The 12667-nt window shown below is 41.3% G+C and overlaps 1 protein-coding gene across 1 annotated transcript in view; it reads right to left on the bottom strand.

The window, feature by feature from the left end:
- The window catches only part of OXSR1 (oxidative stress responsive kinase 1), a 90288-nt gene that overhangs the window by 50840 nt on the left and 26781 nt on the right, over positions 1–12667 (bottom strand). The window contains exon 3 of the mRNA XM_034064300.1: positions 9348–9456. Within this exon, the coding sequence (XP_033920191.1) occupies positions 9348–9456 (109 nt within the window). The remainder of the gene's footprint in view (positions 1–9347; positions 9457–12667) is intronic.

Raw genomic sequence — 12667 nt, 5'->3', positions numbered from 1 at the left:
GGGGGAAGAAACCCGTTTTGTCAGCACAGCAAGCAACTAGACCAGCTCCTTGGCTGCTCTGGATGGCACCTCCAGTTTCCTCTTCCCAAAAAGCCTTTTCTCAATTCCAAGTATTTGCAAAAGACACAATCTTCACACAGCTGGTGCTAACAAAATAGAAAAAAAAAAGGAAAAAAAAAGAATATAGAAAATAAGTTGCCCACCTTCTCAACATTTTATATCATTTTTTGCAGTATTCAGCCTTCCTTTACCCTGTCTGAGCACAGAAGCACTAATCTTTAGTGAGTTCTGATATGGGTCTTCATTAATTCAAAGGTTTCACCTAACTGTAACTCAGGTTGTTTTGACATACATTGGACTTCCCGTATGGCAATGAAATTAGCTGTACCAAAGGAAATTGTAAAACCCCAGATGGCAGAGTATGCTCCCCTTCACTGAAATCTCACCTTTAGGTTCCTGAAAAAAGGATCCTCTGTTGTATGTCATGATGGTTCACCTGGGATTCAGCCTGTTACATATTCATATTTTAAAAGTACGTGCTTACAAGCCTCAATGCTTCTTATTTTGGACAAGAATTTTTGTGACACCTAAGAAAAATCACCAAAAAACTCTCAACTTTGACTGTTCAGGTTTTTCCTTACAAATGTGCATTTATCTGGAAAACAAACTGTCACTTGTTTTGTAAGTCCAGTGAAAATATGTGGTTCTTCACATACGTTTTGTCCTCCTCCCACCCACAACTTTGTTAACAGACTTTGTTCACAAACATTTCTCTTCTCCTGCAAAGGGCTTAGGGAACATGAGGAGACAGATCATATGGTACTCAAATTTGGTAAAAAAACCCCTATATTTAGCCAAGTTTGAGGTTGTATTTAACCCAGAAAAGGGGGTGGGGGTTACAAAGACAAGAAGCCAGCCTTTGTTGCGAAAGGCCTGATTCACACCCATATTATATCTGCTCCCAGTCCAGCCTTCCATTTCTTGAGCATGCTTTTTTAAAAACTTTCACATTGAGATGTTCGAAAAAGGGAAGGTATTTGCCAGTTTTCTACAGAAAGGAGAACAGCAAAAAGCCTATCAGCAGAATGCTTAGTTCAGAAAACAGCAGAACCAAGAGCCACCTTCCTGTCAAAAAAAGTCTTATTTGGGTCATCCCCATCACCATTTTATTAGCACAAGGAAGGGAAAGTTTTGCTATTGGCACCACAACATAATTAAGTAGTGAATTTTCCACCCCACAGAGCAGAAAATTTGGGAGTTAGTACTGACTCAATTGCAACTTCATAAAGCGCAAGACAATGGAATACGAAGGACGCCAACCTGCATTCCTATGCACTGCTTTGTACCATAAGGGGTAATGATTTTAAAGTGTAAAGAAGGTAGATTTATAATCAGATGTTAGGAAGAAATTCTTCCTAACAAGGGCAGTGAGACACTGGCACAGGGTGCCCAGAGAAGCTGCGGCTGTCCCATCCCTGGCAGTGTTCAAGGCCAGGTTGGAATGGGCCTTGTCTAGTGGCAGGGGGCTAGAACCAGGTGATCTCCAAGGTCCCTTCCAACCTAAACCATTCTGTGATTCTATGATTTTATGATCTGAAATCTGCTGGGATTCTGGCTCAGGAAGCCAGACACGGAGCAACTGAACCCAGATCCCCAAACAGAAACCTACAGCTAAACATGAAGTTACTTTGAAAGCAGAAATCATGGGAATTTTGCTATTGAGGGAAGTGCTTTCTGCTAAAAGACAGACTGGATTTCAGCATCATCCTGATAAATTCAATGCAAAGCTGTTTGCAAGAATTTGTGTTAAGCATGTAACACACATACTAGGGGTAAGACCTCCACTGCCTTAGGAGGCAGACAAATTTTGTCACTTCTACCAACTATGTTATACCTGAACAGTTATATAGATCAGAGCCCAGTCCTTAGTTTAAGGGGGAAAACAACTGTTTTGCATAAAGTGGCCTGTTCACCTTCCAGCAATACATTAACTGCTAGAAATCAACCGGAAACTAATTCAACTGAGCTGGAACCAAGATCCAATCTACAGAAGAGTATGTGCTTTACAAACTGATTATACTGTTTCGAAACACCAACATAATCCCACATACTGTCAGCTTCTGAGCCAGCTTCCAAACTAGTTTAAAAATAACTGGGGAAAAAAGAGTACATCTGAACAGAGTTGGATCTCTGTTTAGATGCAGTTTTGGTATGGATTTGTGCTCCATGTGCAAACTTCAATCTCACTGGGTAAGACAGATGCCTCCCATTATCTAATGGCCAGAAGACAAGGTTCACGCTGGAAACAAGGCACCCAAGCACATGTTAGAGAACAATTACAAGTTTTTTCAAGAGAAAAAAAAATACTACAATCTCATTTTAAATACACTACAATGTCATTTTAGAAATAAATAATTTAAAAAAAGAAATATTTATTTCTGATTCCTCCTCAGAATAAAACTTCTATTTTAGATAACTCTGGTATGTATCATACATGGCACCAGGTTTGATTACAACAGTTCCCTCCTGACTTTTCTCATAAGAAACACACAAGTAGAAGCTACGGATTCACATAACAGGAGGGTCACCCTGAACTGCGAGAGAAAAAGAATTTAAGTTTGGCTAAGGCTGACTGAAAAGCTCTCCCAAGCCCAGAAGGGGAAGTATATCAGGAAAAAGACAAAACAAGACAGAAGAGCCAGAACTGGAGCTTAAATGTAAATATAAATAATGTTGTCATTAATAAGGATGTTTAAAGAAGACTGGTGATGAGCAACTGCTCACAACGCCAAACAGAAGACAAAGGAAAGGAGAGGACATTTAGAGATTGATGTGGAAAAAAATGCAGCTATAAACAAACTCTTGCCCATCAAACATACACTGTGCACACCAACAGGAAGCCTGCAAGATACTGTGCAATCTGATAGATTATTTAGCATTATTTATCATTCAGCATTAAAGTGTCCCAGTATATTCTGACACCAGTTGCAAACCGCACTACATCTACTAGGTAAAGCACAATCTCCCAGTGCTAATTGCACAGCAATTGAAAGTTGAGTGTTTTTTCTGCTTAAACTCCCAGACTTCCTAGTCTGCTCTGAAAGCTGCTAAAGCAATAGCTCCTAAGGGTAGCGGAAGTCACTGGGAACTAGCTGTACATAAACTTAACCTTACCTGATAAAACCTAACCTATAGCTGCTGCAGGACAAAAACGCAGTGAACAACTTTTTCTGAAGTCGTTTGTTCATACCAGTTCTGCAGCAGACAGACTAATGTTTGTCCAGATGCATAAGCAAAACAGACATCCTACTGCCCCCCAGAAGAGAAGAACAGGAAGTTCAGTTCACCTTCTCCATTTTATCATGGCTAGAGAATATCCAATTAAGCCTGACTTGATCTACAGAAGTCAGCTTCCAAAAAACAAGTGGTAGACTTGGCAGATCCTGGGGTAATGGTTGGACCTTATGATCTTAAAGGCCTTTTCCAACCCAGTTGATTCTATGATTCCCCCTACAACAGCAGTATCTGAGCAATGAAGACACAAGAAACCCCCAAGCAGACCAATATCCTGAATTTGTAAGAGAGGGATATTCAGTTTTTGTATACTGTCATTAGGCAGACCATTTCTAATGGTCTGTCCTGAAACCTAGTAAATGCAGTCCTGTCTTGCATCTCACACATGTACCCAGTAAAACTGTTTCCAACACTCTGTACCATATACTACTCTGGCATTTTCTTCCCCAGCAAAATGAGAGCGAAGACTTCCATGGTTCACCACCTCCGGGCTGCACCAAAGGATCTGCTTATGAAGCCATACTGTGAGATCACTGCAGTAATTGGTAATCCAGTTTTCCAGGCAGGGTGGAGACTGAGAAGCCAGGAACTTCTTAAACCTGCTTTGCTGCTGGAGAAAACTTTTGTGTAATCGCACCCTTGGGGCAAGAAGTCCTAATTGTTCCACTGATTCACTTTCAACAGCAAGCCACCACAAACATCAACACTTTCTGTTCCAAATCCAAAGCAGTTCTTTGATCTCACCCACACTAGCAGGCACACCTAATGGCATTTAGGAAACCCACTTCTGATGCTCCTCCTCAGGAGAAGAAGGAAGTATCCAGACAGCCACCAGTGACACTGTTAATGCTTCAGGGCAAGGGACTGCAGAGAAGACTATGAAAACCTGAGCAGAAAAAAAAAGCCTGTTTAGACAAGATTACAGATAAATGCAGGAGTACTACAGGTGGAATTTCACACGACCCCAGAGGCAAACCAAATGTACAGCAGGGCTAGTTGCTGTGGGAACCACATCTTGCACATTATCCTATAACCTAAGTGACAGGACAAAGATACAGGCCAAGTTATACATGAAGAAAACTTCTTTAAATTTGTCTGGCAAGCAGAATAAGAAAATTTAATACTCTAACTTCATTTGAAAAAAAAAATAGAAGCAGGTAACAGTACTTGCATTGATTTGTCATTTAGAGGCCTGGCACAAATAGCCTGGAAAACAGTGCTGGGGATCACTACACCATTTTGTGAGAATCAAGATCTGCCCCAAATCTTACGGACACTGATGCTTGACATGCTGCATGAGAACTGGGAGTTAACAGGATTCACTGCTCCTTCTTTTAAGACATCCCAGAAGCCAGCAGTTTCAGTGAGCCTGACTGTCAGCAGAGCCAAGAATTGAATCTGCATCTTGTCAGCCTCTGACAACCAGAGGAAGAAAATGTGAAAGAAGGAACAGCTGCTTGGCTTTCGTACTTCTGGGGCTGAAGAACACAGATACAGCAAAAGAGTACTCAAGTAAAGGAAAGAACAAGTTATACAAAACAAAGGAAAATATGTTTAAGCAGATTGCTGGGGTTCTAGTTCTTAAGTTTCTTCTTTACCCTAGTTAAACCACCTTGGCACAGAGGGAGACTTGAGGAAGCTTCCACTTCTTGCCTCCTTCCCTCCAGAGCACTTGCATGGATGAGTAAGAAATACAAGAAGATTAAGGCAGGAAGCAAGATAATACAATAAAGAGGGCAAAACAGCCTATTGCAGTTGAGGCTGCAACATTTATAGGAGAAAATCTGAAGACAAACTTTTTTTCATGCTTTTCCTATTATAGCTAGGAGTGGCAGCATATCAACACACTCTGCATTCTGCCATCATGTACAGTCCGTAACATCTGCTTCTGACTTACTCCATCCGTAATTGTTTGAAAACGTGCCTCTACAAATAAAATTTAATAACCCCTCCAGATGTACTCAAAATAGCATAGTTCTCTCCTAACAAAATAATTCAACATGAACATGAGGATTCCTAAGAACCTGTGGCTTTGGCTCTGCTCATAAATCACTGCTGGAATTGGGCATGGGGAGATGAGAGATCAACAGAGCAGAAGTAGAAAAAGATGCCCTATCTCCCTGGTGAAAGCCTACAACTTACCATGCCTTCCCTTTGGTCTGGTTTGCTCAGCTGCTGGCCAAGCACTTCAGCAGATAATCAAGATCAAGGCTGAAGGGAAAGTGATTAGATAATCTTAGAAACTTTTGGGAAATTAAAACATTTAACTATTTCAATGCAGCAATGTTCTTTGTAGATTTAATGAGAAGCCTTCAAGAAGGCAGAAGATCAGAGAGCCCTATCTGGAAATATTTCAATATTTAAAGGATCTTCACAGTTTAAAAATATTTTGGAGGACTCGTCTGCTGTAGGCTAAGACAGAATTGTTTTAGCATACAGCAAGCCACCATGGACAGCTGTTTCATATGAGCAACCATTCTGTAGAGATAGCCACAGCCTTGGGTCACCTGTGAAATAAGATCTCTTACTAAAAGCAGCAAGAATTTAGAGAAGCAAACAGAAAAGGCACAAGAACAGAAGGACAGCTGCTCTTCTTCCTACTAAAAAGCTACAGGACTTAGACAGCAGGACTGGGCTTCAGATGACTTTAAAAAGGCATGAGTAAAATTAATTACAGGGGAATGCCAACAAGGCAAAGAGCAGGTCAGCAGCTGTCTAGAAATAGCCATTGGAGTTTAATTTAGAGCAACACTGGACCAAAAAGGCTGGGACACTAAGCTGACATTGCTAAGCTTAGATCCCTATAAACAGTGCTGTCACTGGAGGAAAGGGTCTGAAATTTCTACTTAAGAGGAACAGCAGATACTTCACAAACCTGACTCAGGCACACATCACCAGATCTGAAAGAGGGTGTCACAGTAACTGGACACACCAGCACCCCTGTCACTACCAGCTGGGTATCATCACAGCCACATTTCTGCCATCAGCAACAGCTATGCTCTGCATCTGCTTCGTTATCAAATCTGCCAGTTCAAACTTTCAGCAGTAACTACAACCAGCTTGTTTGACTTGGCTCTGATGCACATCAGCAATTTTACATGTTGCTCCCCACCAGCTCACCAGCACCTTACCTCCTCACTGCTGATGACTTTCAAAGATGGAAAATGGTATCTTCCACCAATAATACTTGCAAAGCATAGACAAATAGTTCCATTTCAGTAGCAATGCCAGTCAGGCAATTAAGCTACCTTTGAGTGCACCACCTGCCTGCTCAAAGGAGCAAGGCACTGTTACCAGACAATAATGCCTCATGATCTTAGAGTATTTTCCCCCAGAGACATTTCTAAAATACTTGCATATATGACTAGATTAAGATTTCAACAGAATGACTGCAACCAGAAAATAAATTCTACTCACTACAACAACAAAACAAAAATCAAGGCTTGCATTAATTACAGACTGCTCTGTCTTGCAGACAGTTTACCTAAGTAATAAGATCAGTGTAAGAAGTGTGAAAATACATGTCAGCTTACACTGACACTGATGGAAGAAAAGCAAGAGGATTCTGAACTTCTACTCAGAAAGAAGTCTTAAGTACAAAAGCCACAGTCAAGATACAGGACACCAAAACATTTCATATCTGCTTACTGGGATGTACAAATCTCAGCCCATGCTCTCTGAATACTCAGATGGAATGAAAGAGTTCAGCTGCACCCTGGGTTACTTCCCCCTCCCCCCCCCCCCCCATCGTTTCTGGTTCATAAAAAAAGCTCAAAGGTTTTTCCTGTTGAGAAACTCAGGTCATTATTTTTCCCACTGGATGACAGATCACCACAAAACTAGCCACTTTATTACTGATAAGAAGTAAGCTGAAAGGAATGAGAGGCAGTTTTTAAAGTGTTTTATTACATAAATCACTCAGCCTAAAAACAACTGGAAATAGTCTCAGTAAAAGTGAATGAAAAAGCTTTTCTGTCAGAAAGTTCCAACACACAAGTTTCTCTCCTCCATCCTCAACACTATCCTGTAGAATTTGCTTGAGAGCTAAAATGAGACTTCTGAAGTACTGCCATGAGAAAAGTATAACATGAAGACAGCTGGAAAATACCTCTCAAGGTACCCTCCTGCATTAAGAGTAGCAACAGATCATTCCCAAAGATTTTCTGCCAGTTTAAGCCATTTCCCCAAGTCTCCAAATGATTCAAGTGAGAAAATAATGGTTCATGGAAATGTTAGAGGAGGGCTGATAACACTGCTACTAGTCTTTTATTGTATGACCATGGTCTTCAACATATGCAAGAGAGTAAGAAGCAGTGAGCTTTCATAGCCTTGCTCAAAGTGCCACATTTAATGCCAGAGTTACACAAGGGTCAGTTATCAGTGAGTACAACAAGGAAGCACATTTAAAGTGAGTATTACATGACACACAGGTCATCGTTCACACCACCAAGAGGCTGATTCTGAAGCAACGGTTATTTTTCTAGAGATTTTCCAGTGTGGCCTTTATAGAAACAACATTTGGAGGTTCAAGGCTGAGGCTAATCCTGACTTCGTTCTGACAGAACCCCACTGTGAAAATGCTAATGGAGACAGCTGTACATTTTCTTCAAAGAGGTTGTGAACTCTCCTGAAAAGGGCCAAGAACACTGCTGCAGCCTCTCCTGCACCCCTGAAATGCCATTTCCTCCCATGCTGAAAACCTTCCCACAGATACACTTCATACACACAGCTAAACTACTTATACTAAACTGGCAGGGGATTCTTTTCTACACACAAACAGCCATCATATCTTTAATGACCTGTTATGTATCCTTCCCAGAAAAAAGAGGGTATTACTTAATGACACATGAGCACATGAGACATTAAAGCCCTTTAAGACAGACATAAGTTGGCATGAAATTTGATTGCCCCCAAGAGAACTGCTAAAATTCTCTAAAGATGATCTTCAAAGACACATGTTTTATGGTCATTGTTGAGCTCTTGTGGAAAAAGCCAACAGGTTTAGCCAGATTTTTCCACATCATCTTCTGGCATTTCACAGTCCCTTCAGTATTAAGCCAAGAACAGAGAAGCCAAGAAGTCTTCTTTTGAAAAGCAAGAAAACAGGGTTTTTCTTTTCAGTTTTCAATTCCTTTTCACTAGGGTGCCAGGAAAATCAAGTCTTCCTAAAGACAGGCCTAAGGTCTAGCAACAATCCTCTGTGTGAGCACCCAGAACTTGATTCCATTTCTTGTCCTCACTAACTTAAACAGAGATCCTGGAAAATATTAGGACATCAAATAAAGCACTACTGACAATAAGTTTTCAAACCCTCTCCCTCAAACAAAAAAGGCTATTTCTCCCGTGTCTTGGAGAATAAATCCAGAAAGGGGAATTTTCCCTGGCTCTGTGTTAACTAGGCAGTCATTTGAAATTAATACAGGTATTTCCAGTTATTTTATCAACTAGAACAAGCAGGCAAAGTAATCCAGCTCTGAGGATTGATACTATACAAACCAAGCTACATCCAACAATGATGTTCTGCTCCCTTTTTAAGGCCATACACTGATACTACAAGAACAACTCTCCCCAAAACAGAGGTGATTTAAAGTTCCTCACAAGGGCAGCCAACACATAAATAAGTTAACATCAATGGAATGGCTGGTTACCAACAAGCTATCAGCACCATCGAGACCTCTAAACTGCAAGTGCAAAAAAGGTCAAGGAACCAGCCTTGCAAGAGGAGTTGCAATTCTCATAGTAAAGCAAGCAGAAACAGTTGGGCTCACTGTGATTAGTTGCACAGTTCTCCAGCTCAAAAGCTTGTCCTACACTTACAGGGCAAGATGAAGAAACTTTGTGGCAGTTAGGAACACGGTTTAGCGGTGGGCTTGTCAGTGCTAGGTTCACAGTTGGACTTAATGATTTTAAAGGTCTCTTCCAACATAAATTACTATGATTCTACGAAATGTCTTAATTCACAAAGAAGCTTAGGAGGCAAACAAGGGAAAGCGTGCTACAGGAAGACAGCTTTTCAACGTTGCCTTTTAGGGTAAAGAAATTAGACCACTCACCTCCACTAAGTAACTTCATCACCAGCCAAAGCTCATCTTTCACCACAAACGATGTGTAGTAAGATACAATGTTGGGGTGATGGCACTGACTCATGGCTTGAATTTCTTTCTGCAGAGAAAAATAAATCATTAGCACTTGGATCCTGTGATTATTCTTCTTAGGGCACAGAAGTTATCCTCCTCAAGACACAGTGTTCAAAGAGGGTGCAAAGAAAAAGGATACCTAGAAGATAAACATGGTAAATCCAGAAATACTCTTAACACTCAGCCTGCATCATGCTAGGGCCCAAAGGTATTTTAGGGCACTCTTCCTTGCCCGTTCAGGAGAAAGAAAAAGTTGACCAAAAACCCTTTGGCAAGGGCAACATAATGGTCAGAACTAGAACACCTGCATGCAGCTACAGCAGAGTATCCCCCAAAATTCACAGTTTGTTACACAGGAAGTTCATGCTGACTCCTCCTTTCAGTGAGACATGATACAACAGATGCTTAATCTGTTGAAGACTATCATTTGGATGAGAAAGGGAAATATTTGCCTCTGGGAAAAAAAAAGGCCTCTTAATGTTTCTTCCCAGCAGGAAAGCAGATGGCTGAACTCAATCAGGTTGAAGGCACAAAGGACAGCTATATCTTTTGTCATACTGGAAGAAGAGAAAATCAGTTTGATATTAGAAAGTCATTAGCCACTACAAATTGAGTACAATAGGAAATATGCTCAGATATTAAATTGTCTGAGTTTTGACCGTGTTTATTTTTCAATATGGTTATGGGTTAAGGGTTGAGGTTTTCCAGGTTATGGGGGAACACCACCACAGACAACACCCTTTTCTCATTATGCAAGCAGAGATCACTGGTTTAGACTGAAAACCTCATGGTTTCTTGACTGTCCATAGAAAAAAGCCACCCATTACTCCAAGCCTGGCACCCAGCACTTCACACAGCTGGGCCTTTGTGCTTCAGCCAAGCTAGTAGCTCCAGCCAAGCCCCCAACCTGTCAAGTTGTACCTTCCAGCATCACCCACGCTAGACACTGGTTCCCTGATATCCCAAACTTTCACTCTCAACTAAGACATTCCTGCACTGAACACATGGATACCACTTACTTTACAAAAGTTTAATCAATCTTACCATCAGCTCCCTCCTCATGACACAGATACAGCCAAGCACCATAATCTCAAACAAACAGACGGGGGGAACAGGACCCCTTCACATCCTGATCCTTTCCTCCCTCTGAGCACAAGATCTCCCTAGCACTAAAGTACAGAAGAAAGCTCTGAGAAGAATTCCCCCATGTCTAGGACACCCCACAGATGCAGCAAATTCTGCTGCTCATGTACAAAGCTCTACTTGTGCTTGAGTATAGGGTAAAGGCACATTGCTTCCCCCTTGGCAAGACTTGGGCTGACAATCACAGCTAAAAAGAAACATGCTAATGTTGATTTATCCACTTTAATACTGCTTTTCAGGGAGTAGGTGCATTTGAGGAATCAAACGCAATTAGTTCCTCTTTCTGCTTCCCCACAGAGGCACCAACTTTCCAGGAAACTCCAACAAAAAGATTAAAGAAGAATCCTTCAAAACAGGAAAGGATATTTGAAGAGTGGGGAGCAGACTATTCATCTTCATGTAGCATACTTGTTCGCTAAAAACCACTCTGTGAAAATAAATACAGCCTGAAACAATATCCTCTGCTTACTCTGACAACTCCAGCTTTCTTGCAAACACTCACTTGCATCAAGCTATTTTTCAAAAAGGAAATCAATCAGCACTTTTTGAGTCTCTTAATGTCTTCTAGTCTGATCCTTCACAACACAGAAGTTAAACTCCTAACAAAACTGGCAATAAATGTGTTCTTTTTACTTCCCCACTTCGAATTTCTACCAGACGATGGATGGAAATTGAGGCCCCAGATAACACAGGTCAGACTCAGTGACTGGTTTGCGCCCTGTTATATTCCTCGCACAAAACCCAGCTGGTTGGGAAGCTCTGGGCTGCTGTGTAGAAACACAAGTGTAACACCTTTGATTCACACAACCTTTCCAAATCTCATTGAGCTAAGAGTTCTGAACTCATTTACTTACCCTAGCATCATCTACAGGCTAAGAAAGTTGGACTTATTCAGCCTGGAGAAGAGAAGGCTCCTTAGGGCAGCTTCCAGTACCTAAAGAAGCTGACAGTAAAGCTGGAGAGGGGCTTTTGACAAAAACACACAAGGAAAGGAAAGGGGGAATGGCTTTAAACTGACAGAGGGTGGATTTAGATTAGATATAAGAAAAAAGTTCTTTCCTGTGAGGGTGATGAGGCCCTGGCACAGGCTGCTCAGACAGGCTGTGGCTGCCCCATCCCTGGCAGTGTTCAAGGCCAGGTTGGATGGGGCTTGGAACAACCTGGTCTAGTGGAAGGTGTCTCTGCCTTGTGGCAAGGACTTGGGACTGAATGCTCTTTAAAGTCCCTTCCAACCCAAACCGTTCTGTGATTTTACGACTCTGTGATTTTGGTCTTGCTCAGAGCATTGACTGACCACCTAGATAAGGGATCCACAAACCTGACATAATCTCAGTCCCAGACCCTGAAGTCAGCATTCAGACTAAAGTTTTTAATTTAAACATTATTCGCTCTACTCCCCTTTTTAAACATGAAAGCAAATCCAGGTCCTTAATTTCTCTCTCTGGCCATTAAAGACACATGCACAAGTACAGCACAGGTGGAAAGCAGCAAGCAAGACACTGACTGGTTAATTGTCCCATAGGCCAGACTTGCCATAAAGCCACCACAGTCAGAAATGATCCAGGGAAGCTGTTTTCGTATTTTCTTATCTAAACCACTCGAAATATTTTAAACCAGATCCTTGGGAGATTAAATGAGTAGCAAAAAAAACATACACAAATACTGTGTATTTTATATATATTAGTGTATCCCACTGGAATTCAGGAAACAGTGAGACAAAGTCTGGACCAAATTTAAGAACCTAGACCTGGATCACATCTTTGCCATTGGAGCAGCACTGAACTACAACATTTTTCTGGCATTCCGTGATGCTTAGTTACTATAATTTTCCAAGAGCTTCCTCTCTTGTTCATTACCTCAGGCTGCTCCCCAGGCTGGGAAGCATAGTTTATAAAGGGAAAAAAAAAAAAAAAGTTCAAATCTGTCATATGCTTTGGTGCACAAAGAGAGAATAAATAATCACAAACCTGACGTATGCAATTAAACACCTCTGTCAGCTAGTGGATGTGTAACATGGGCAGATTAAACCCTTTCTCACAGTGCAGCACAGCTCTGAATAATTAACTGCATCACAGCCCATGATTTCCAGTGGT

Source organism: Melopsittacus undulatus, chromosome 1 (assembly GCF_012275295.1).
Source record: "Melopsittacus undulatus isolate bMelUnd1 chromosome 1, bMelUnd1.mat.Z, whole genome shotgun sequence".
NCBI classification, from domain to species: domain Eukaryota; kingdom Metazoa; phylum Chordata; class Aves; order Psittaciformes; family Psittaculidae; genus Melopsittacus; species Melopsittacus undulatus.
Note: the sequence above shows the minus strand (reverse complement) of the source record. Positions and strands in the feature narration are given on the sequence as shown.